General features: G+C 45.3%; 1 protein-coding gene across 2 annotated transcripts in view; it reads right to left on the bottom strand.

The window, feature by feature from the left end:
• Positions 1-26,741, bottom strand: part of ZNF536 (zinc finger protein 536) — a 227,704-nt gene that overhangs the window by 131,904 nt on the left and 69,059 nt on the right. Inside the window, exons 2-4 of one of the 2 annotated variants that reach the window (XM_063108881.1) lie at positions 25,362-25,514; positions 11,617-13,183; positions 5,325-5,382 (exon numbers count right to left, since the gene is read on the bottom strand). In XM_063108881.1, coding sequence (XP_062964951.1) covers positions 5,325-5,382; positions 11,617-13,183; positions 25,362-25,514 — 1,778 coding nt within the window. Of the gene's footprint in view, positions 1-5,324; positions 5,383-11,614; positions 13,184-25,361; positions 25,515-26,741 lie in introns of those variants that run through there. The other variant, XM_063108880.1, reaches the window with a different exon arrangement.

Below are 26,741 nucleotides of genomic sequence, written 5' to 3'. Positions count from 1 at the left end.
CTTAGAGGATCTCCAAAGGGATTAAGCCCCAGTCTGCCTGCAGAGGTAGCCCAATTATGCACAGTGGGGTGGGCTCTCCACCTTCTCTGTCTCCCTTCCCAGCTCCCTCACTCACACTTCCTGGGATCGTCTCCCACATCAATTATCCTCACCCAGGTCTTTCTCCAGGATCTGCTTTTGGGAGACCCTAACTAGGTCACCAAGGGAGTCTTAGATGATTGAGAAGATTAATGGCTCCTCTCCGTGACAAGAAAGAGCTCAACATAGTGTGAACCCCTAATTACCTACCAAGGCCATTCTGCATCCTAGCAAAACATCTACCTCCAGCCCTTCCCCAGATGTAGGGCACACCTCAGAGTGGCCTGTCCTTGTGGCCAGCCCTGGCCCTCTCCCCAGGACATACAAAACACTTGACTCAAAAGGGAAAAACAACTTGTCCATCATATAAAAAGAGCAATAATTTGGCAAATTAATTGCAAATTTGCTTTCCCAGCTTCATTGCCTTTCTCCTTTTATGTGCATAATTGGGAGCGTATTATGTTAATTTGATATAACAAAAGTTTAAAAAGCAAACTTAACCTTGCAAACAGTGGGTTACCATTAGATGGGTATGTCCAGACAACTCCACAAAGAACATGAAAGACAAACTCCTCATGAAGCCAGCCAATGTCCCGGTGCACAAATGGCTATTTTGGCTAACAAAATAGCTGTGCAGAGTTCCCCACCTTTAACCATGAGAATGCAAACTGTTTGCTCAAGAGGCAGAGTCTGCTCATGCACAGACCATACTGCCAATGTGTTGCTGCAAATTTAAGAATGTAATTTGTTCATCACGAAGTTTCTTTGAGAAAAAGTGACTATACTTATGCAATCATCTCCCAAAGTTCAGGTTCTTTTCCCCCCCAACAGAATATCTAAGTTTTATTAGTAAACACACTTTCAAACGTGTAAATGAAAGGGTGGATTTGAAGACCTTCTCTTACTGCAGAACACCCCACCTTTTCTTGGCCTCTCCCATCATAAGTCACAGATACCTTCTTGAAACTCCACTCCATATACAATGGGGGTCTCTTATCCACCTCAAACCATTGGGCCATCCATGTTGGGAAGGGTCTAGGCTGTAGGGCCAACAGCAGACCCAACAGATGTTTGTGTTTTCCCCAAGACTGAATTTAAACAAGTGGGGCTTGTTATAATCCCATGTGGGGACAGGTGGTAGTTTTGGGGAGAGAGGAACCAGCAGGAAACAATTGCCAGCCCCTATGCAGAGTTGTGAAATGAAGACAGCTCATTCCAGAGCACCAAATCCACCCAGCTCCCTAGCAGGCAGCAGACAGGATGTTCCCAAGAACAGTCAGCTGGTAAGAAGGGAGGTGTTACCCGGAGGTGGAATGAGGGGGAGGAGGCTGGTGGAAAGCAGTGTGCATGAGTGTGTGTGTGTGTGTGTGTGCGCGCGCGCGCGCGTGTGTGTGTGTGAGAGAGAGTGAGTGTGTGTGTGTGTGTGTGTGTGTGTGTGTGTGTGTGTGTGTGTGTGTAAGGTATGATTGGGTGGCTGCTGGGAAAAGGTTGGGGGGAGAAAGCTGGGGCAAGGTTCATAAAAATGGGAGAGCGAGAATTCACAAAGGTCTCCTCTAAGCTTAAGAAGTTACCATTGGGGAGCAACTCAGGAAATCCTCCTGCCTTAGAAGCGGAAATGCTACTGAGTCCTCCAGCTTGGAGGCCCTGTTAGGGGAATTGTGCCCCCATGGAAGGAAAAGAGAACAGCAGATGCCTGGATAGGCAGCCTGAGAGAGGCTTCCTGGCTGTCAGTGCAAGGGCTGGATGATCGAGGGCCGAAGGATGGAGGACCAAAGGATGTGTCCCTTCAGCCGTCTTCACCCCTTGCTTTATTTATTTATTTTTTGTGTGCTCCCTCCCCTCCGCACCCAAGGCCAGCCCCTCACGCTACAGCTGGGCCCCTCTGAGCCTCATCCCAGCCTGAATGACAAAACCAGCAGGTCTGTGGTGTCAGCAGAGTTCCAGGGCGCGGGCAGAGTGACTGAGTGATGAACAATGTCGGAACAACGTGCTCAACCCTGTGCAGAGGACCTGGGGATGAGGCTTAGATGAATCCCCTCCATATGCACCCCACTTCCCCTGGTGCAGCTCCCCAGTCTCAGGTGACAGGTGACATTGAAAATAAAGACAAAACTATCCCAAGGTCCTTCCTTCTGTGCAGGCTCAACCTACGCACAGGTGGTGGGAACTGGCCCTGCTTGGATGTGGCCCTATGGACCAGGGGCCTAGAGGTCAGGGTCCTTCCACTTTTTCTTTGCTAGGCATTTTGGGACCCACCCCATTTTCCACTGTAGCCCACGGTGTGTGCTCTCAGCTTCATGTGAACAGAATCAGGTCACAGTTGTGGGCACTGAACTGTGGGAAAGCTGGCAACCCTCTTCAGGATCTACTTTTTCCATTTGGGGCTTTTATCCCATCTTCTCAGACCTGGAATGGCTCACTTTTCACCTCTTCCCCTAAATGAGAAACCATCTGATACTGTACTGTGGTCTTTATCACTCAAACAGTTTTTATGAGATATATTGAGAGACTGTTTGCACCAGTGAAGGTAAAGCAGTTGCCCTGTTGCAACAGCCAGGGTTGTTCCAGTGGACATTTCTGGGCTTCCATCCCCTTGCTGTACACAGGACACTATTTATTTGGGGGTATGGAGAATAGACTTGGAGCTTGAGATTCTGTATCTCCCCCCACCCCCTGGGACCATTAGGGAGCAGGGACGTGCACAGGATTTTCTAGAAGTCCATAAAACATACCCAAGCCAAGAAGCTTGGAAACACTGTTGAAATGGCAGGACCCTAAAGCCCAGCTCATGGACAACCAAACCAAGCCACACCAAAAAAAAGCCATATCCTTTCTTCCTACAGACCTCCCCACCAGGAGGCGAGATGAAGGGGAGGGAAGAACAGGCAAAAGCCTGTTACTACAAACACAGGTACAAGCAAAAACTCTCAGTGGAACAAAAATATTCCCAAACTCCACTAATTTTGAGTATCTTCCCATCAAAAATGACCTTTCTCAGGACAAAAAGAAAACGTTAAGGTCTGCTGCAGAGAGGGTGGGAGTGAGCCACCCTTCCCACACCTGGGATGGGGTACAGTGGCCTGTGTGCTCCGTGCCCAAGTCTTCCCCTCTCCACAGGTCCCGTGAGCAGTTGTGGGGCCTAGACGCCCAAAAGTCACTCATACAGAGAGATGGGCTCATGTCGTCTGGCTCTCCTGGACCCACTAGAGTCATCCCACCCAAATCGGGAAGTGCCCTTCCATTTGCATGTTTATGAATTGTCAGTTGTTGGGCCCACCTAACGATGGACGAAAAGACACAACCATCACCCTGCAAACAGCCTAAGGAGCAGCATAAGGCATATTCCCTGAATGTCCTGTTGAAGCTTCCGACAGGCAGAAGAATGGCAAGGGCTTGGGGGGTGTTGTGGAATGGATTAACATAATGACTCAAAACTGCACTAATGTTTCACAGCTTTTTTTTTATTAGCAATACCAAGATAAGTTATTGAAGCATTTTTAGTATTGTTTTACATTCCATTCATAAATGACCTAACTTGTAACTCAGCATACAGCACACTTAAAGATATAGTTTGACACTTATTCAGAAAGCTACAATTATTATAACTTACATGCCTTCATTACCAGGAACACCTTAATATATCTTCTAATTACTTTGACAATACTCTATTCCAAAGCACACGATAACCCAGTACAAGTTTACACGTTTTGCTTCAATCACCATTTTTAAGTTGTGGATATCAAAGTGCTGTTCACTGGAATTTTACTGTCATCTGTTCCTGGTGAATATGACGACCTGACACAATATTAAACTAGCAATATTTCTGCTTAAATACTATGGAGAAAGAGAATTACTGCACTTTTCTGTATTCTTCTAAAGTGTTACAAAATACAGGACAATCAGACACAAGCTGTAATGCCGATGTGACTGCAGAGCCCACCTCTAGAGGCTCAGGTGAGTAGATGGAACAGGCCCCAGCCAGGTTTTTCACAGGTGAAGGGACCTGCAACCCACCAGCATTTTTCACTCAGGATTTATGACTCTGAGGGAATTTTCTCTCCCGTTCAAGTTACTAAGCCTTTGCAATCCATGACTAATAGTGGAACATATGGGGCAATATTTTTAGCCTCCCAGATTCTTTGCTATATATATTGTAGGTTGGTGTGCCGTGTGTATACACATACCTATGCCAATAGTAATTATTTATTCAACACACATATGTGTATACATTCTTCTCTTGACTTTACACGATTAACAAGCTGCAGATAACCACCGAGGAGCACGAACAGACAAGGGCAAGTCCAGATAGACCGACTAGGACAGGGGGTGTCACTTACCTGCAAGAAAATGTGCAGATTCATTAAACAATCCAGAAACCATTTGGGCTAGAGGCATTTGAAAGCAAGGGCAGGGCCATATCTCCTAATTGTTTAATGGAATAATGACAATAAAGCAATATTTAAAAAATTTAGTCTTTCCGTCTCTGGCTAAAGCAAGAATAGTCTACGTGATTACAGCAGGTTGGCAATTAGATGTAGAGGTGCTGTCGATCAGTGCTAAGTAATAGGAGATAATTACTACTTATTTGAAACCTGGGCTTTGCACACAACATCTGAAATTACAAAAAAAAAAAAAAAAAAAGGAAGAACGAACCTGATTCCTTCAGCAGCTAAGATGTACCCTGCATGTAGATGGTTGTCAGTTCTGGCCGTCACCTTGATTCAGCAGCCAAGGTACCGGCACCTAACTTAAGATGTTGGTGGGGGTCACACTGTTCCTACTTTAGTTGGTGGTGGCTAAGCCTGCTTGAGAGTTTACATTTCCCCAGGGATGTGGGTGTCTGTTCTGACAACACTCTCTTCCCACAACATTTTCTTCCTCCCTCCCAATGTTAAGTCATTACCAGGGGAAATATATATATATATATATATATATTTGGTTCTCTATATATTTGGAGCCAAAGAGTGTGGTTGCTCTCTCCTCCCACTTAGGCTTGGTCCTGGGCAGTAAGTATCATGCAATCCACAGAGAAAATGGACACAGCAATCAAAACTAATGCTACCAGACTTTTCTCCTGCTTCAGAGGCCCTGTTGATTCAGACAGTAGCTTTTGGAGCCAAAAATATGCAGCAAAAGGAAAGGAACATAAACAAGGCTAAATGTCACCAGTGTTTGCCGACTTACAGACACCATCCATTTGTTTGTTCTGAAATGACGAGTGGACCATTTGGCAAATACAATGGTATTCACACAACAGTTCTGTCATCCTGCAGTGCAAACGACATCACGTCAGTGGCATTCCCATTTAATTTAAAAAGAAGGAAGTGGAGGAGGAGAAGAATGCCAAAAGAGTTTGGAGAGAAATGCCACCCAAAGAGACAGCCTCTTCACCAAACACGGTGCACACAGCAAGGTTCTGGATGAGGGCAGGAGATAGCCTGCCCATGGGTACTGATTTCTGTAGGTCACCCCGGGGGACATCACCTATGCTCTGTCCCACCACAGTCAAATAGAAAAGCTCTGCAGCCAGTTAGGCAGCCAGCAGGGGCAGAGCAGGGAGAATAGGGCAGTGATTTACATTAACTTACAAGGTTCTGCCCTTGGACTTTGTGACAGGCCAAATGATCCTCCCTACTGGGGTCTAATATCAGGCCCTGGATACACACTATGACCGGGAGCAGGCAAGATCATGGAGGTCGGTGGCTAATCTGCAAACCATCAAATGGAGCAAAGAGAGTGAGTGTAAAGTTGTGCTTTATCCACAGTCTCTGCAAACCAATCAATGTGAGAATCAGCTTATAAAGAAGAGAAGAAACAAATGCTCACTTGGCTGGTTTTAGCCTGGGCTCCCACATGCTTGGCAGATTGAGATATTGTGGTTCTCTTCCTGTGTAAAGAAGAAAGAAAGAACCTCCTTTCTTCTTTAGAACCTACTGGCTTCAAAGCCACACCTTCAACTCTTCCACAAGACCAAAAATGTACCAACTGCCATAGACTGGGCATCACAGCCTATGCTCGGTGTATCTGTGCATATGCGATTCTCACAGTATTTTCAATATCCCAGCTGTAGCTCCCTTGGAAGCCTCTAACTGACCTTAGACCTTAGCTATTTCTTGGTCAAAGACTGTGGGGGAAGAAGGACTTATTTCCCACCCCTAAGCACTTGCCTTCTATCAGGAAGAGAATTGAGTATAAATTGAGATGATGTGGTCATAGGGATGGGATGTCAGCACAAAATTGCTAAATTCACCTTTAAACCTATCTTTCCCACATACCAAGAAATAGCTATCGGCAATGTGGCATGGCAGACACGAGGAAATAAGACGTGCCTATACAATGTTGATGGAAAGTAAGATCTGTGGAAAGTAAGATCTGTGCTTGCTTTGTACTAAAGAGGCTATTGCAACCCAAAGATGTTTGAACACTGGCATTATTTTTTTTGCAACAGCTTCAGGTGAATGCTCACCTCTGCAACGTAATGTAAACTCCATTGAGAAGCATTTATCCAAGCTCTTTTATGTCTGTCATCTCATTTCATCCCTACAGTTCTGTCCATCAGTGAGTAAACAGACAAGTTCCAACTTCCTCCTCTGCAAGCACTGGCTGTGAGGGTGTAGCTCTGGAAGGAATTGTGGAGGGGGTGTTTTCCTGATGCATAGACAGAGATGTGGCCTTCCAGAAACAGGTCTACCAGGTCCACGTGGGTTTACAGGTCCTCTATCTCTGGAAAGCTTCTTTTCCATCTCAGGCTTTGGTATTACCTGGAAATACATGGAGCTCTGTAGCTGCTAATGGGGGTCCTCCCTGCATTATCACACCATCCAGGGGGACAACGGAGGACAGGTTTCTGTGTCTCTTCTCTAAAGATGATCACAGAAACACATCCCTTTTGACGCTATAGCAGGGGTCGGCAAACTACAACCTGTGGGCCAATTCTAGCTTGGTGCCTGTTTAGTACATAAAGTTTTATTGGAACACAGCCATGCCCCTTCACTTACATACTGTCTATGGCTGCTTTAATGCCATGAGGTAAAGTCGAGTAGTTGCGACAGAAATCATATTGCCTGCAAGCCTAACATATTAGCTGTCTGGCCCTTTAAGAAAACATTTGCCAGCCTCTGCTTTAGACTGTATAGCTGATAAAACAGTGGATATTTTCGACTGTCTATGCTGAGAAATCAACAAGGGTTTTGGAGGACAGAAGTCACACTTTAAGAGAGTTCAGTTTGGCTACGCTGGCTCCTCTCATCTCACATTTTTAGAGTACATAAGGTTAAGAGGTTTCACACCTTCTTTATTGGGGGGAGTCCCCAATTCTCTCACTGCTGTGGAAGCCCAGAGGACCCTTATGCCATAATCTCAGCCACAATTTATGTTAGGGAAGATGGTTTCCCAATAACCTGAGAATAGTAAATTGGGAATATTGGGACTATTGCTGTTAGTGACCTTGCCTTTCCGTTAGCTTCCTCATAGGCCCGAGTGGGTCAATTGATCTTGAAGCCACTGCACACAGGAGGGCCTCATGCCCACGATCAGCGCACTGATAGATTCTCCTTGCTTGGCTAGGCTTCTCGGACAGGTGATAACTCCAGAGCAGAGCTTCTATGGGCAACAGGGATTGTGCTCTTCTCCTTGCCTTTCCCTTAATATAACTAAATCTTCTCCATCACCCCTACCCATGGGTCACCTAAGACACAGAGCAAACGTGCCTGTGAGACCCAACACACAACAATTCCATACTCTGGCTGTCTGTGTTGGGTTCGAAAAGAAAGCAGTAAGGGTGATCTGGTTGCTCTCCAGTTCCACAAGCTCTGGGGTGAAGCATGCTCTTTAACCTTCCCATGCAGCCAGCCCCATCGGTGCTGTGCAGACCGGCCTTTGTGCTTTGTGCACGGTGAAGCTTCTGCCCTGCACGCTCTCCTGGATCTCCAGGCTACCCACTGACCGAGAGGTCCATCAGTTTCTCAGACTGGACAAGGAGCCTATCTGCCTTGCCTTGCCAGTGGATGCAAAGACTGCTGTGGTCTGCCCTTGCCCGCACTCCTCATTTATATACTCATGCGAGCTTGTCCCATCACAAAACCAAGGTCAAACCTATCCCAACAAAACTGAGGGCATACCCAAATTCTCCAATGGCACTGGAATGCCCTGGTACACTATGTTCTTCAACAGAAGAAAGAAATATGCTCGCAGACTAGTAGTCATCTCAGAAAACTAGGGCTTTGCCTGGAGTGGGATTCACACAACGAGATCATACCCACAGTGGGATCTGACCCACTCTAGAAACAACACCACATGTCCTCCAGCTCTATCTCTTCCTCGGGATCATCTGTAACACGTCTCTGACAAGTCATGTATTGTCTTCAGGAAAGATCTTTTTGAAAATTCACGCTCAAGCTCTCAACATTGGCATATGCTACAGGCTTCTCTCTACCTCTCCCTTCATTGACTTTCTCTTCTGCACCAGAATTAGGAATGCATTGGCTACAAACGGGCAGTGCACAGTGGCCGGAACCTCATTATGACACAGGGGAATTTAGGGTCAGAGTTTTAAAAGTTAGGAAGCAGGCATGCAGAAATTAGGGAAGCACTTGGGAGTAGAACCTACAACATGAGTATCACCCACAGAGTAAGGGTAAGAAGCCACCTTCTCCAACTCACCAGCATGTGTCAAAGGAGCTGCTGAGATCAGTGGGCAGTCTACACAATTTGAATGAGGTTTCTACTGATGTGTTTTCAAACACTTTTGCATTCCATGAGAATTGAGCTCTTCCTTAAGAAACAGAAGGACACTAGCTCTTCCTACAAGCCTGTTTCTAGGGACATCTATGTGGGGATTTGGGTTTACTAACCACATACAGTCAGACCCCCAAACTGTATCTGAGATGGGAAATATAGGAATAATTCTTTGGTTTGGCAAAGCCCAGCTTTCTGAGGAAAACCGGCTATCAACTCTGTGGACCGACTTGGAAACCCACATCTACTTTGAGTGGAGCAGAGAAGAGGGAATGAGTATTAGGAATATTTAGTTCCTTGTGCCAATATCATTTTCACCCTTGCAAAGTGAAGCCATTGGGGGTTTGAATCTTACAACGATTTCTTGTGCTTCTTATAATGCTAGAAAGAGAGTGAACCAGACTGTTTGAGAACAAAACCCATTTTCTCTTAAACCTAGTAGATTTAAGTTTTCCTCCCAGATACTAACTCCTAGAAAGAATGAATACATATGGACTTTCTGGATACTGCAATACCACAGTAGCCAGCAAGAAAATGAGAAGAGGATTGCAATTATGGTGGGACAGATATGGGAGTAGGAGGATGAAAACTGGACAGGGTCAGGCCCATCCTGGAGGCAAGAGGCCAGAGCCCTCCACCTCATGCAAATGTAAAGGTCAGGAAGGGGCCTTCCCTTCCTGCTTGCAGACTAAAGGAAGAAGATACAGAAGAAATGGGGCCAAATGAAATGCAGAACTCACGATCTATAAAACCGGACAGTTTGGGCATCTTACCATGAATGAAAGGTGGGACAGAGGGACTTGGACCTTCTGCTGGGGAAGTAACCAGGAAGACTCTAGCCTGGCTGGCCTGAGGGTCCTCATCCCCCTTGAAAGAGACAGGCAACAGTTGACATCCCAGGGTCTGTTGCCAATGGCTCAAAGGTTGACTAAGCAATTGCACACACTGTGGAAATGTTAGGGGACTGTCGTGAGCTGCTACTTTGGGAGGGGTGAAAAGTGCCTAAGAGCAGAGAGCTCAGAGAGAAAAGGTTCACAAGACCAAGCAGGCCCCCTAATGTTGCCTTTCCCTCCACCCTCCCCTGGTGCAAAAGGACATCACTGGGCAAGCTTCCTCAAGGCAGGCAGCCTTCCTTCAGCATTGATAGGAAGATGGTAAAATTAATAGGGGTAATATAAGCTCATTTCAATAATAATGAGCTTACGAACATGCCAGGTTTTGATCTTTTCTGATGCATGGATTCCTGGCAGGAACTATGGTCCTACGTAGGTAGTTGAAAGAACTGAAAATAGACTTAAAAAAAAAAAAGAAATCCCCAAACAATAAAAAAAAAAAAAAATCGCCCCAATCACAAACTTAAAACAACAATAAAAAAACAAGAAAGACTTAAACCAGAAAAAAGGGAAAAAAAAAAATTGGACTGACATAAAACCATTTTTTTCTTTTAAATATTGTTTTTAATAGCTTCAAAAGTAATGAATTGTATGTGGCTAAAAATAGACCTGGGGTAGTGGTTAATGGGGCCTTGTGAATCATTCTGCATAGGAAACTGTCAATATTTTTTTGAGCTGTCAGAAACCCATTTAGTGGTTTTTGACAATTCAGACTGCTTGATCCAGTTCTTAGTGAATTAGGGAAAGAAAGGAAAAAAGAAATATATCAATTTAAATCATGAACCCAGAGTCTGGCTTCCTGAATCCTGCTCTGTGCTAAAGGAATATCAGGATGCTGAGGTTCAGAAACACTCCCTTTCTTTCCATCTTCTTACCTTCCTTCTTTCAACAGATAAAGTAAAATCACAGAAATCCATTCATACATAAAAGACAGAAAGGTATCATGGTCATTTGTGTCTAGAAGATATTTGGGGTTGGTTTCAAAGGGAATAATACAACAAGCCTCTCTTCAGAGAAAGGCTTACAAACACGAATATGGGGGTGCCGAGGGAATGACTTTAATCCTTCTTCTCACCCCAACATTCTAGACTTAAAATTTGTGATTACATTTCAAAATCTGGAATTACTTTTGGGTGACCGTACTCTTTAAGGAGGTAAAGAAGTGCCAATTTACCACGAGATCAGACAGGCATCCAAGACACACAGGGTCACAATACTGCTAATCAGGGACTTCACAATTTACATTTCTGGTTAGAACAAAAGACAGGTAGACAGACAGACAAAAGGCAACAGCAGAAGGCCAAAGTCACGGTAACTGCCATTTGGTACGTCTAAAGATGAATCACAAACACCCCGAAACCATCCCCCTATTTGGAGAGAAGGTCTCTTTATTTCTACACTGTGGTTAGTGTGATATGATTTTAGTATCCTCTAAGTCAATAAAAGAAAAGCTTAAGAAAGCAGATTTGGCTTAGCAAAGCAATGAGAAATTATCTTTAGGCATCTTTTGCATAAGTCAAAAATACTGAAAAGTTTGCAAGTTACCATGTCTCTTTCTGCTTTTTTGTTTTTTTAAGTTGTTTTCTCTCTCTCTCAAGTTATGGATAAAAAACAGGAGCAGTTCACTGTGAGACACCACCCCCTTTTCCATGCCTTCTGTACAGGCCTTTTAGAGCATTATATTGCAAACTGGAACACAAAAGTATGAGTTTTAAAACTTCTACAGGAAATTGACTTTTATGATTGTCTACATTGCATATACAGCATTGGGTTGTTGTTGTTTTTTAATGCCTAGTTTAAAATTTGCTAATGGATAAGTCTACCCCATTTTTCTTAAAAAAAAAAATGCACAATTCAGCACTGGTGTTTTGGGAAATAAACTAAAGGAAGAGGATTCTAAAACTTACCACACAAGTCTGGCCTCTTGATACATCCAGAATTTGCTGTGCTACTTGCAAGTCCATTAAAGGCTGCTAAGCCATCAGAGCTGTAGGCCCTGAGGACCGACAGCATGTTCATCGGCTTCTCCAGGCCCTGGGGCCCCCGCTCCGGCTTGGGCAGGCCCACCGAGGGGTCCTGGGTGGAAAGAAGTCCCGGGTTGTGCCACTGCTTCTCTGACACCTGCGGTAAAGGTGAGACAAGTCCCTGCATGGGCTGGGAGGTGTTTGGGGGCAGGAGGCTGTCCCCGCACTCGGCGCTGCTGTCCTTGCAGAGGGAAGACAGTGGCTTGCTCATCATGTCTGGTTCAGTTTCAATATCCTCTTCGTCGTTGTTCTCTCCCTTGGAGGAATCCATATCCTCCGAGGAGGCAATGTCGGAGAGGTCATCAGTAGTGTTCTTATTTGTGGTTTCGGGGATCAGGATGGGGGCATCTTCTTCAGAGTGGGCCTTCCCGTCAGGCTCCTTGTTGGGGCAGGCACTGGAGGCCCCTGAGCCAACCATGCCTGGGTAGACACCAAACTGCTTGTAGAAGTCTGATGGGAAGTTACAGAATGCCGGGTCCACATGGCTGGGCCACGTGCCACTCTTCTGCTCCCCCAGGGTCTCTTTGACCTGTCCTTGGGCCATCTTCTCAGAAGCAGAATCTAGAGAGCCGATCACACCAGAAAGGCCCAGCTCTTTGTTTGATTGTACTGAAGGCAGCAGAGCCATTTTGCTTGCCTCACGGGCTTGGTCTTTGCAGTTGACTGTCACCCCCATAGCACTGTCTTTGCGTTTCGCTTTGCCCAGGTGGTTGGCCTGGAGATGAAGGGCCATGAGTTCCATCGAGGACGTGGTGAAAGCACAAAACAAGCAGCCGTGCCATGCGATGCTGTCTTGCACAGTCACCGACGAGCCCGGGAGGGAGGTGGCATCTGGCCGCACGGACAGGTCTAGAGGCTCATACTGAGATTTCTCAGACTTCCTCTGAGAGGACTTACCACTGGGTTTCTCCTCACCACCGTCCGCTCCGTGGACTTTCATGGGAGGGGGGTCAGACAGGGCTTTGTCCTTCGTGTCCTTCTCCTTCAAGGAGTTAAGGACAAAGCTATCCATGAAAGCTTGCAAGGACCCTTGGAAATTCACACCGTTGCTCACAATGCTTTGATAAGCCCTTCCAATTTCAGAAAAGTGGGTACTTTTGGAAGGCAGATCAGCGCCTTTCAGAGTGTCTGAAGGAGGCTCCGAAGACATGCTGGTGGCCTGCCCTGAGTGATCTCCGGATGAGAGCACCCCTGATGTCCACTGCTGAGAGGCAGGGCCACCTCTAAAGTCGATTCCAGGGAGCCCCTTAAAGGCTCCCCTCAGGATGTCTGGCCTGATAAACAGAGAAGCTTTGCCTGACATCTCATCCTTGTGGTCTTGGTTTGGGGGCTGCCCAGACAGTGGTCCAGCTCCATTCTGTCGCTCCCGATGGTGTCGTTCTAGGTGGTATTTTAAGGACGCTGACTGGGTGCCAGCATAGTCACAGTGGGGACACTTGTAGGGTTTCTCACCTGCAAGATTTTGGTATAAGGAAAAAAAAAAAGTGTTTATCTCATTTTGGTGTGCTGAACAAGGCTAGAAGGATCAACATTTGTCCTTTGAAACAAAGCAGCTCAAACTAATAATTAGTTAGAGAACAACTGTTCTTTAATAGAAGAATAATTCGTACTCTTAAGCTTTTTTAATGATTTTGTACCATTTGGGACTATTCAGGAATGACATACTATCTACACACAATTAGCTATCTTTTTCTTTATCTAACATGTGAAAACGGCTGTAGATTTAAAAGCTATGATTATGAAAATTAAGCATAATAATTTCAACCACAGTGATCATTAAAAGTAGAAGTTTAAAAAGACAAAGTATGTAACAAATGGGTGGTTGCAATATTTTGTGTATACAATAGCTCTGAAATTTGTTTAAATTATACACATGGAAACCATTTTTAAACCTAAAAATTTTATGGCACTGTTACGCAAGACTGAAATGAATGATTTAAGTCTTGCTCTGCAGTAAATCATGGATATAATTAGCAAATGGCATACTGCACAAGTAATTTATCATTATTTGGAGGGCACCATTCCAGACGGTCTCAGATATCTGCAGACCTACTGCATTGTTTCTAAATAAAGAACTATAAATACCGATTCTATAAAATATTAATACCATTACAGTGCATTATGATTGCAGCATGTAAAGACATATAGTTAAGATAAAAAGCAGTCAATAAAACTTAAAAGAAAATGAGTAATAAAAAGGCACAAAATATATTTAGTTTCTGTATTTGAAATTAACATTATCTACTGGTCTTTGTAGTGCCTTAAATTTGTACTAATGGCAAACCTAATGCTCCGGTAGTAAAATGTGTAATTTACCTATAATAAGCGCTTTCTAGAGAATAAAAATAGCTTTAAAGAGTGTTTTAAAACATATAAGATAATTTTCATGAATTAAATATTTATTTAAATTCAACATCCAACTTCTATTGTTCTTTCCACTACGGGAAAGATACGATAACAGACAACTTACATCTGCCGGCATTGTGGGGTGGAGGAAGATCAGAGGGTAAACAAATGTGGATTTAAATATATTCTAAGAATTTGTTAGCAATCCTGGGTTTTTTCTAGACCTTGCAATCAAAAAGCTCACTGGAAGGAATGGGGACTCTGACAGTCCCTATTAGCTTATTCACAATAGTATCCTGTCAATATCCACAATTATTTCTCCCAGGAAGCCCAACTACCCTCCCTCCCACCCCCTCCTCTGTTCTATTGTAAAATAGACTGATCTAAAAAGCAACAGCAAATGGCTGGTGAATGGTGTATTCTGAAGACATTTTACTGTGTCTAGTCTCAGCTGACGCCATGAATCCCAGTTCTCCAGACATAGGGCATTTGAGGGCCTGAATTCCTTAAACAAGAGGACCAGCAGCCCAGGATCTGAGCAGGAGAATCCACTTCATCTCCAGATCAGAGATATTCTGCCTGCCTTATCAAAAGGGGGAAGGGGAGCAAGTGCTCCTCATTCTTGCCTAAGAGCTACTGAGATTCCCTTGGATACTTCTTTATAGGTGGTCTCTTTCAGGCTGAGAAGGAGGCCCAGCTGGGAATCTATTTCTCTAAACATCTAGTCATCTCTGGCTAGACCAGTGAATTAGATCTAAGAGGAAGACTCTATCCCTTTTGAGGTAGACACAAAGGATTTCAGGGACCATTTTCCCACTTCTTGGAATCGATCTCTGTGTTAGTCTAAGACTCACTTCAGCCACTGCTGTTTGAACATCCCACCACAGGACAGGGAACCATTGCTGGGATGGGGCATGGCTGACTCAGCTTACCCAGAAGCCCAGTGGCCAGGTGCAGCAGAAGCAGTCCCCAAAGCTTAGGGGTGGGGGTGGGGGGGCTCGTGGAAGGAAAGCATGACTAGAATCTCAGGATCCTGGTCCATGGCTTAGTGGAAACCCCAGGGGAGGGCCCAGTGAGTGAGAGCCAGCAGAGGTGAGGCACACAGGTACTGGGTGAGACTCAGGTTGCCTTTCAGAAATGCACCTGGAAATGATTAAGTGCATCTGGCAAAGGCACGGTAGAGAAAGAATGAGCATTCATCAGCAGAGCCAAAGAGGGAGAATGTAGACTCTTAAATCCAGGCCTAAGTGGGGTGGAGGCTGCCTTTCTTGGTGGGGACTGCAGGGATGTACAGGGGATGTGTGTGTATATTTCTAAGGAACACACATTTGAATTGTGCACTATAGCAGTGCTCCTCGAATTGTACTGTGCATTAGAACCACCAGGGGAGTTTGTTAAGGCACAAGTTCTGGGCCCTAATGCATAACAGTTCTGATTCCCTAGGCCTGGAGTAGGGAGGACAGAAGTTGGTATTTCTAACAAGAGTCCCTGCTGATTCTGATGCAGATATTGTAAAGACTACTCTTTGGAAAAACCAACATGGAATCGCCTAGGGAGTTTTTAAAAGTACTGACACCTGGTCCCACCTCCCCAAATTCTTGAGTTAATTGGTCCAAGATGCAAAATGGGTCTTGGAATCTTTCAAAACTCCCCAGGCGACTCTCTGTGGAGTCTAGGTGGGAAACCTACATATACTCCCTGGGAAGTACCCTTTGAGGTGGGTTCTGTGGGACTTCTTAATAGGGAAGGCAGTGTAGACAACAGGAGGTATTTGGAGAGTCTGGACTGGGGACTGGACACCCCATGCTTCGCCGCACTCCACTGGACACAGGATCCCAGTCTTGGTATCTTTGCATCCTCCACCTGTAATGTGAGATGTTGGAGCATGTGTTCTCTGAGGCCTCCTGACAAACCTAAACTCAAGCCAAGAGCTCAACTAAGTCTCCTGAGTGGGGCCAGAGATGTGTGTGTACATACACATATGCACCCACACACCCAGAACCGTGAAGATTCATTCACACATTTTTTGATTGAATGAACCAATGGATTAATGAACACCTCCTACCTCCCAAGCACTGTTCTTGGTACTTGGGAACTGAGTGAGGAATCAAAGAGACAGGGTCCCTGCTTTCATGGCTTTCAGGAGACATATCATATGGTTATTAAAGCAAGCAGAGTGCATGCACGTGTGCGTGCACACACACACAGCATGCCAGAAGACAAAATCTCTTCTCGAGACCCACTCCTCTATAAAGTTCAAAATAGGCCTTGACCTCCACTGCTCCAGGGAAAGAAAGGTCATAGCTGAGAAACAAGAACAGTTAATTCTCAGCATTGGAATCTCCATGGGCCCAGGCCTTGGTGAATGAGGGGCTGCTTAGTGAATTTGCTAGGGTTGTTTTGATTGCACATGATATACACAGATTCTAGGAAGCCCTCTCCAGCCATCCTTTCTCTGCTTTCTGTGCTTGTGGATGGAAGAGTCCCTCCACTCTCTGTTCCTTCATATAACTCCATCTCCTGCCTAGTTCCTGAAAGGCTTTGTTTGGGTGGCTGATTCCTATCACCCCATCACCCAAATCTTCCAGAAAAATGCACCAAAGGGACATTCTCTGATAAACCCATCCCCTTTGGATTTGTGTTTTTTAAAAAAACAAAAAACCCTCTATTTTAATTTCTTTATAATCACTAAATTATTTGAATGCCTGCCATTGCTCTCTATGCTGAAGCTTTTCCTCCCTTTTTCTGGGCTTCACCACCAGTGAGGGGGCATAGGGAACTGCTTCTGAGACTAAAGCCAGCCCCTGCTGGGTGCGTGTCTGGCCAGGCACACACAAGGGACTGGAGTCGTCTGGGGTGAGCTTGCCCTCCTGAGAATCCTGAGCAGCCCACATGCTTCATGTTCCACTGGAAATATCCCAGCTGTTTCTCAAGCATTCTTTCCCCAAAGGGCACATTTCAGAGTGCTCAGGAGGCAAACTTCTCACAACATTGGCCTGCGTGGGCTGGGGGAACAACTGAGAAGAACAACCTATCAGCACAATTAACAGACTCTGAGGTGTGGTCAAGGTCTGCTCCTGCATTTGGCTGGCACAGACAAACGCTGAGTCCACCTGTGCTGAGAGCTGCTTCACAGTCAAAGCCACCACATCTGGATACATTCTTCAACCCAAGTGCTCTGGGCTGACTCTCACCAATCCCAGGTTTCAGGACATGGCCAGACTTCTGCCAAGGATCGAGGCAGTGGGCCTGTCTAGCCCCCTCCTGATGAAAGCTGGACTCTGCCCGAGACTTGGACAGGCATTTTCCATGCAGTCTCATGGCACAGTCAACCCCAGACCCTGCCAGCAGTTCTGTCTAGTTGAATGATTGGCCACTTAGGCCATAAATGTGTCCAGATCTACCAGGGGGATTACTCAGACTGCCCCAAGCTTTCCAGGGGGTCACGAGTCCTCCAGTCACCTCCATGAGGCTTGGGATTTGCTGCCTTTGTGTCTGCCTGTTGTAGGGGTCACTCACTAACAGGCCTTCAGAACCAGGCAGATCCCATGAGCATGCAACACAGAGGGGTGGGGGCAAATGCATCTCCTGGAGGGCAGCCGCCACTCAACTCGCACCAACTGTGGGCACTGGGACCTCTGGCTTTCTAAGAAAAGTCTCATATCCAGATATCTATGTGCAGCATCTCAATTTTTAAATAACAGTGTCTACTTCAAAACTATTTCAAACACAGAGAGGGACACAGCACCCTTTTTGGCAGACTAGATCTGGACCAGGCAGCCAGTTTGGCACTTGTGTCTGGGACAAGGATGTGCAGTACTGGGCCATTCACTCACTGACCCAGAAAGCAAGTAAGGACACTGGTGACCTTCTGTGGGGAAGCCTTTCACCACATGTTAAAGGAATAAGATGTGGGCCCAAACAACGTATTTCTAGAAAAGAGAATTTTGCTAGAAAAGGCATAATAAAATAAAAAAATCATCAGGTCACCATTCCAATGGGCTGATAAGATTATTGGTGCCATTTTACATTGAGCCGCCTTCCCAATGACATATGGCATAAAATACATATTCAACTTTGGAATGTTATTGATAACACCTCCCAAGTCATTGTATCATACATTTTTAGAAATATATGAACAGGTGATTTAATTAGTTTATCGTACCTGTTTTTACATGGTAAGTCTCTTATTACTCTAACCCTCCACTGTGCACTTGATAGGCAAAGGGACCCTCAGTGTTCCGTGGAGCTACTTTGGAGCTATTCAGAGCAAGTTTCCAACAGCACCTCTCCAAAAATAACAAATGGATTCGTATTACTCTCTTTGGAAACCCCTTAATCAAGCTTTTAAGAAGTGATTCATATTTCTAATGTTATTTTTTCATTTTTTGCTAAATCTCCAAAAGTGTTTTCACTCTTAAGTTGAGTAACTGAATATTTCCCCATTATTTGCATCCTCTATTTGATATTTATTTAGTCTTTCTAACATGTCTTTACTTAGTTAATACCAGGAGAGATAAATATGGTGGTGCCTTTGCAGCGAAGCTTCAGTACATTAATATAAATTGTACACTAATTCCCCCAAAGCATATATATGTTGTAAACCTGAAGACTTTTCACACAGCTGCTTATTGCTAAACAGTGCCTTGTCCAGAAGGGGACAATCTGTGTCTCTAATTGCTGTCACTGAAGCCGAGATTCATTATGTGACTTTCCCATTAAAATGTGAGCATTAATTTGTATAATGAAATATCACCCACTGCAGTGTTCATTAGCCATGCCCTACTGTATACGGCACATTGTTAGCTACCTAGAAACTGTAGTTAATTTCACTAATGGATATTTCCCTACTTAGTGTTTGGTAGGAAATTTATATTGTAACATTACCTCTTAAACTTTTAAGGAAATTTAAATTCAATCAATTATTTTCCACAAAAGTTTGGGATGTCATTAAGGCAGGAAGAGCTAGGATGAGGGACTGTGGAGGGATAAAATTGGCTTTTAGTTCATCTTAGAAATAGAAAAACAATGGAATTTTAATTCAAAACAAAAAGAAAAAAAAAAGAATCATCTCCTTTTGGAGATCATTACTGAGGTGGCTATCCTGTCACTAAGGACAATGACACATGTTCTCCTTTTAAAAAAGGAGATGGAAGAGCACTGTTTTAACTAACTCATTTTTGAACATTTATTCAATGTGCTTTTATACTTATTTGATGTGTTAAAACAGCCTGGTTACTTTACTTAGAAGAGGAAACACAGAAGCATCAAAAGGAAGGTACGTAAACACCAGACATAAGGCACCTGGATAGGGCTGGCTAACACTTTCATTTCCACCCCCGTGTATGTACCAACCAGTGCTTGGGAAGCACTTTGAAGAGGAAAAGTGCTTTCCGAAATGGCATGAGGTGTATATCATCTCCGTGATGCCGGGACTGATTCCACCCCGCCTTCCATCCCCGGGGTCTGAGTGCCACCAAACACCGCGGTGGCCATTTCCCGGCCTCACCACTTCCCTAAACTCATTTTGCTAGTGGGGAAACTGAGGCACATGGGGTCCAGGGGTCCTGGCCTCAGGCCAGTCTGAGTTAGGGGTAGAGGAGGATCCAGGATGCACAGTACTTCCCTTTTAAATCACCTGGAGGCTGCGCCAACACAACTTGTGAGTACAAGTCACTTCTTTCCTTCCTGCTCCTTATGGTGTGGACACACACTGTCAAAGAAATGTTGCGTTAATTCCCTAAAACAAGCCAGAAATGCACCATAAAAGTAAAAATAGCAATACAGTGCAGTGATTAAGAAAATGGGTTTCCAGATAAGGCAGGTGTGAGTGACAGTCCTTAAACCAACGCTGGGTGACTCGGGTGGGTAACTTTGCGTCTCTGAGGCTCGGTTTCCTCCCCTGTAATGAGGCAGGGGATGGGACCTCAGTCCCTGAGGTGCTGTGAGAATTGAGGAACCAAATGGTGTGCGGTGCCCAGCACGGTGCCTGGACATGGGAGTATACAGAAAGTGGTAGCTACCTTCACTATTAGTACTGCTGTTATCCCTGTTTGGTGAATTCACCTGCATTCAGCCAGTTGCTGTCACACTGTGTAGACACAGCCTCAGTCATGAGGCAAAAGAACTCCAAGGCTGACCTTCCCACCCCGCATTGGGTGTGCAGCCCTTTGGGGGCTGCAGGGGAGAATTCTCTCAGTTCCACAAGTCTCTGTGGTCCTAGAGGAAAGGGAAGCCTGGTGACAAGAATACAGGTGACAGTGAGGGGAGCACCTCTGTGCATCCCACTCTGCCAGCACCCAGGAGGGTATGCAATGCCGGGCATGCCTTTCAGCCCAACCCACCCCAACCATTGCTGAGACCCCTGGAAACACACCACTGACTTCCCTGTGCAGATCCATTCCCATAAAGAGGTTCCCAACTCAGGGCTAGACCAGAGCGTGCAGCACATCAAAACCAGATTAATAAACCACTTGTATAATTTGAGAGGGGAAAAAAACTAATGAGATTTATTTTTAATTAGTCCCTGAAATTTCATGCCTCCAAGTTTTCACAAGTGAGGGTGCTTATTACCTTTCTCTATAATGGTCATTCCTAGACCACAGCCCCCTCCTGGGAAAGCCACACAGGTGAGCCACCGGAAGGAACCCGGCCTGGAGTCCCGCAGCCCACACAGGGCTTAAATGACAAACGCACGCCCCCAGACTTTCAGGGACTGTTCAGCACCTGCCTGCCTCCTGTACACAAAACAGATACATTGGTTCCTCCAGAGGATCCCCAAACACCCATCTTCCCATGGTGGGGCCAGAGGAGGGGGCAATGAAGGAAAGGATGAAGTGCATTTGTGGGCAGCCAATAATGCAATGACTCGGTAAGCTCAGGGGAACCTTGGGGACATCCTGTCTCCCACTGCATGTCCTAACTACATGTCTTGTTGATGCATCTCTGTGATGTGTCAACTTGACTGGGACCCGGGGTGCCTGGATATCTGGTTAAATATTGTTCTGGGGGGGGGTGTGAGGATGTTTCTGGGTATCAACATTTGAATCGGTAGACTGAGTAAAGCAGATCACCCTCCCCAGTGTGGGTGGGCCTCATCTTATCCACTGCAGGCCTGAACAGAACAAAATGCTGAGTAACAGGGAATGCGCTCTCTGTGCCTGACTCTCTCTGAGCTGGAATATAGGTCTTCTGTATTTGGACTTGGACTCAGACTGAAATTTACACTATGGGCTCTCCTTGGTCTACAACTTGCCATCTGCAGATCTCGGGACTCTCCAGCCTTCATAATCACATGAGCCCTTTTCTTATCATAAATCTCTCTCCTTCTCTCAACACACGCACAAACACACACACACACACACACACACACATGGGTGCTTCAAAAAGTTCATGGAAATATTCATATGATCTTTTAATTCCATTTTTCCACAAACTTTTTAAAGTACCCTCATGTGTGGGTTTATTTCCTACTGGTTCTGCTGTTTTTCTGGAAAACCCTGACTGATATAATCTTCTTTCTGAGCCTGCACTGACTGGCTCTGAACTCAAATGATGGGCATGTGCTCTAGAAGAGAAATTGCCCATGCTCAGTGATTGGGACCTAATCAGGCCCAGGATAAAGTTTCCACGAAAGAACTCTAGCCTCCCCTGGGTTGGCCAGCAGTCAACATCTGCACTGACAGGAACCAGAGTCGGGCAGCCCCTAGGACCTGACTGGCCTTGGAGGCTTCCAGAGTCCTGGGGGCACCTACTTTTGGTCCTCATGGATCTGGCTCTCCCCAGCCACAGGTGTTTGGAGCAACCTGACTGGTGCATCTTCTCAGCACTTCTCTAATAAATAGGTGTTGAGAAGAGCAGTAATTGAGTTAATGCAGTGAAGAAAAAAAAGCAAAGTAGTTTTCATTAGTCAATGTTATACGATCAAGACTTCTAATAAAGATGGAGTGGGATAGAAAAATACAAAGAATGTGCCATCTCACATCCCAAGCAATTAAAAACTACGTATTAAATGTTGGAGTTTTAAATGTGTTTCATTTAATGGGTCCATTGGAGAAAAACTTCAAACGATGGCATTTTGGAGAACGTGTATTTTTATTTCATAGACTGCTGTCCTCTGGCCATGTCATTTAGAAACACAAAGACATAAGACCAAAGGGGAAGGAAGTTTGAGCATCTCAACAACTTGAGCCCCACATGAAATCATTTATTAACAAATAATGTGATTTTGATTTCTAATTACTCGTGTAATCTACACTTTTACATTGTCATAATGGATGTTTACTTCGGTGATTTATAACATGTAACACTTTCTGTTCTATTCAAATGCACAACTGTAAGCATTTTCCAACTTCTTTGTTCTTAGATAAAAAGAAAACTGATCTTTATCTGGTTACCATTCTGCCTTTTAAACACTGCAAATGCAGTTTTCGAGTGGTGTGTGTGTGTGTGTGTGTGTGTGTGTATGTGTGTGTGTGTGTGTGTGTGTGTGAGATGTTTCCATGGCTTTTCTCATTTTCTCCCTTATTCCAGGAAGTTTCCGGAATGCCTCTGTCCATGGCTCTGTCTCACATCTCTTGGAGTCTCCAAAGACTACTGGTCACAAACTTCAGAAGTTCGTGAAGCAGAAGTTTGAAAAAATTCATCTCTCTCAAGCTTTAAAATTGCAAACAGCATTATCCACTTGCTTCCACCCAGGTCAGGAATCTGTGCAGTGTCTACACTTACCCATGGGCAGCTGATGGGGGTTGGGGCCAACGGGGCAGCAAAGCCCCTCACTAGGAGGCACCACTCTTTCATGCTGACCCACACTCCCTGCAAAGCCAGTCTCACCTGTGATGAGCCACCACCCAGTTAGTAAGCCTGGCCCAGGGTTTTGTGTCTACATTAAACAAAAGTGCAGCATCACAAGACACTCCTGGCCTGCTTTCCCTACTCTGGAGGACAGCCCAACGGTGGTGCCCTATGGACAGCCTCCCATGTCTGGAAGTCTGTGGGTCCCCCCCAACCACCACCACAACCCAAGGGGACCCTGGCTCCAACCTGGGGAGGAAAATGGACATTGGTATAATCTGAGAAAGCCAATGTCTGAGCTGACTCCTCCTGAGCCTTGTTACTTTCACTAATTCACTTACTAATTCACTCACTCACAAATACTTTCTCAGTGCCCACCATGAGCCAGGCTCTGTTCTAGGCACTGAAGACACAGCTGGACAAACAGACACAGCCTTTGCTCTCACAGAGCTCACATTCTAGTGCCTGCAGAAAGACAAAAACGAAATATAACGAGATGGTGCATGAGATGGGGGTGAGTACCATGGGAAAACATGAAGCAGGAAAGAAGGGGAACAGGAAGTGCTGGTGGGGTATGGGGTGCATTGTCAGACGGGTGGGCAGGAAAGTCCTCACTGAGAAGGGGGCACCAGAGCCAAACCCTGAAGGGGAAGGAGCAAGCCATGCAGGCATCAGGCAGAGAAGTGCAAAGTGCAAAACCTCAGGCAGGAGCTTGGGGACCCTTCCCTGATCTCCTGGGGAAAGGCGGGTCTTCCCATCTGCACCCAGGAATCTAGCACTTGCAGCCTGACTGCCATGCTATGATTTCTGATAGGTTCTTGTGCTCCCTGGGGAAGGGACCCCATTCCCTACTGCCCTTGACCCCTCTGTGCCACCTTGCACAGTGCAGGGATAACAGGAGGAGGGTCACGTGTTTATTCGAGCATGTGCTCTGTCATCCACCTTTCAAATTAATTCATGGTGCCTGCCCCTACTGAGTGTAAGGTACTGTTGCAGGCCCTGGAGTTATAGAGATGATAGCAATGAAAAAGATGGACAATGTTACCACTCTAACAAATCTTAGATTCTGCTTGGTGGAAAACAAATATTACAAAATGAAAAAAACAAGATCATTTCAGAAAGTGTTAAGTGTGAAGAAAATAAAACAGGGTTGTGAGGGACATTTTAGACAGGGACATCAGGGATGGTCTCTCTGAATAGACGACATTTAAAAAGTGACCAACTGCAGGAAGAACATTCTCCAGGTGGAGAGAGTGGCAAGTACAAAGGTCCTGCAGCAGCAACTCGCGTTCTGCATGGGAAGAACGGGCAGAAGGCACGTGAAGGTGTTTCTCAGAGACAATGAAGATCAGTGCAGGCTGGGGCCAGGAATGAGGTGGGGCATAGTTTTCAGAGGTCTCTCTTTAGCCTGGGGTGACTCCATGCAAGGGGCGGGGACTCTGAGTGAGAAGACAGCCTGTGGCCCCTTGCCACCTGTCCTCAGGGCTGCTCTCGGTTATCAGGGAGATTTGTGGGCACCAGGTGAAGTTCCAGGTGAGGGGCTCGTCGTCTTTAACCAAGCAATGCACACGAGGCCCATATGCACTCAATATCGCCGCACAACCCTGAGCTTTATTGATTCCTTGGGAAATACACCACAATTATTTTTGAAAATAGATGGCATATTTGTCTACCCTCTGAAGCAGCTCATACTCCAATAGATAAAGTGTCAGGAGAAAAATCAAAGAAAACGGAAGTGTCCATATCTCAGACAGATTTTTTTTGGTATTGGCAATGTGCAAACAGCTAACAGAAAAGCTGAAAAGGACAAGGACTGAGGGACAGGCAGAGAGACAGGCAGAAAAATGAAGAGAAGTCCTCACTGCAAGGGACTAGTATGAGACGAAAATAAGAGAAATGACCAGAGCAGCTCAGTAGCCATTTCTCTCTGTTCGGTTAAGAGCATCTCAACTTTTCTTTTTAGTAGACCCAGTGGCGTTCACCAACCCTCCATTCATGTAGCGTAAGGGGCTCCCTCCATCTTTCCAATCCCAGAGGTAGGTACGTGACCCAGGCTGGGCCAAAAGCTGGCCTGCGTGACACTTTGCAGGAGCTGCCACATTCCTTTCTACACTTAAGAGTTTGAGCTGGGTTCCCATCGCTTATACCTGGAAGACTCCTAGTTCATACAAGAGTGTGGGGAGGTGCTACTTCAACACAGTAGAAGGAAGCAGCATGTCCTGGGGCCTCAGACAAAGCATCCTCATCACAAGACCAAACTGCATGAGAGCTACGCCTCTGCGTTCTTGGGTCTTTTGGAAGGGTGATTGTTAAGCCATGAATCAGAGAGTTAGGGTCAGTGCTGACCCACATAGTGGTGTGTAGACAGGCCCATGGAGAAAGTTCCAATATCAATGACTAACACTATTGCAGACCTGGGCCAGGAACATGGCAGGTCCCAGGGCTGCCTCCACCTCTGAGCTGTGCCCCCGGACACACCCAGATTTCTCACCTGTGTGTATCCGCAGGTGGACCTTAAGGTGATGGGATGTCCGGAAAGTTTTCCCACAGTACGGGCAGTCCTTCAAGGCCGAGCCCAGGCTCCTGTCACGAAGCAGTGCCGGCTGCTGGACGCCGGCAGATCTCCCAGCCTCCTCGCCAATGTCTGCAGCGAAGGAGAAACGTTTTCACATCACTTCAGCACATGTCAGAAGTTGTTCGCACCAAAACTGCTAACACCACACAAAGTTAAACATGTCAATACTACACCTGTCTATTTCATTCTTTAAATCTGACAGAATGCTGACAATTCATGTATTTTCTTGTTATTCTCTTAAATTATTTCATCTTTCCCATCATCATTTTAAGCAGCATATGGTACCTTTATATTGAACTGAATTAAACAAGAAAAGAAACAGCTGTGTCAGCAGCTGGTTTGATTTCTTCTTTTGCTTAGTTCCTATTAAATATTTTTTTTTCCAAAAGTTTAAAAATTGTGGGTGTTTGTTGAATCTGATTAATTTATAATATGGACTAGCTGGATAGTTCACTACAGGATTGAAACCATATTTGCATTATAGCAAGCAACAAATGAAAAAAAAAATGCGTCTCAGCTGAATCCCTAAGACATGCAGACATACAGCTATTTTGGGACAGGAAAGAAAATTATCCAAAACTGATCATTTCTTCCTTGTAGAGTCTTGTATCCATCGCTGGCTGGTGTAATCTCATGAAAGGGAGAAGAAGAAGTATGGAAATGTGGTTCCACAATTAGCCCATGATAAACATATAGTGACATATTCAAAGTCATGTGCAGAAACTCAGCTGCAAAACTCCCATCAACTTAGAACACTTCAGTTAAATCTTTGTGCAGTGACTTGAGAACTTCCTCTGTAAAGTATCAATACAAATTTTCCTTCCTTCTGTTATTTGTTATGTAACCCAAACCATTAGAAAATGTAATAAAATTTACATACGGCTGCCTTCTGCACAGAAATGATGGGACATGATAGTAAATAAAACTGGGAAAGTATCTAGTGGTTGGAGGATATGTTATTGCAAGATCCAAGGCCTGATATCCCACTGCCAAAGAGGCAGCATCAGGGGAGCAGAACAGGAGTCAGGAATCTTCATCTCAGAGGAGGGGATGCATGGGAGGCTTCTCTGGGCTCACTTTTGCTTCCTGACTCACCAGCCTCCCTGCAGAGCTAGAGGCTGAAAGCCTGGCCCAGAATCCAAGCTTCCAGGGTTAGCAGGGTCCTTGCAGCAGCTTCCAGCCCACCTTCTAGGCCTCATGGTAAATCTCACTCTGGGAATGAGGGAATCTTCTGGAATAATGAACAGATCTGTGGGTTCTGCAGAGATCGGAATAAATAAGATCTGTACCTTCCAA

This window comes from Cynocephalus volans, chromosome 10, assembly GCF_027409185.1.
Source record: "Cynocephalus volans isolate mCynVol1 chromosome 10, mCynVol1.pri, whole genome shotgun sequence".
Taxonomy (NCBI): Eukaryota; Metazoa; Chordata; class Mammalia; order Dermoptera; family Cynocephalidae; genus Cynocephalus; species Cynocephalus volans.
The sequence above is the reverse complement of the archived record's forward strand: the minus strand, read 5'-3'. Positions and strand labels throughout refer to the sequence as shown.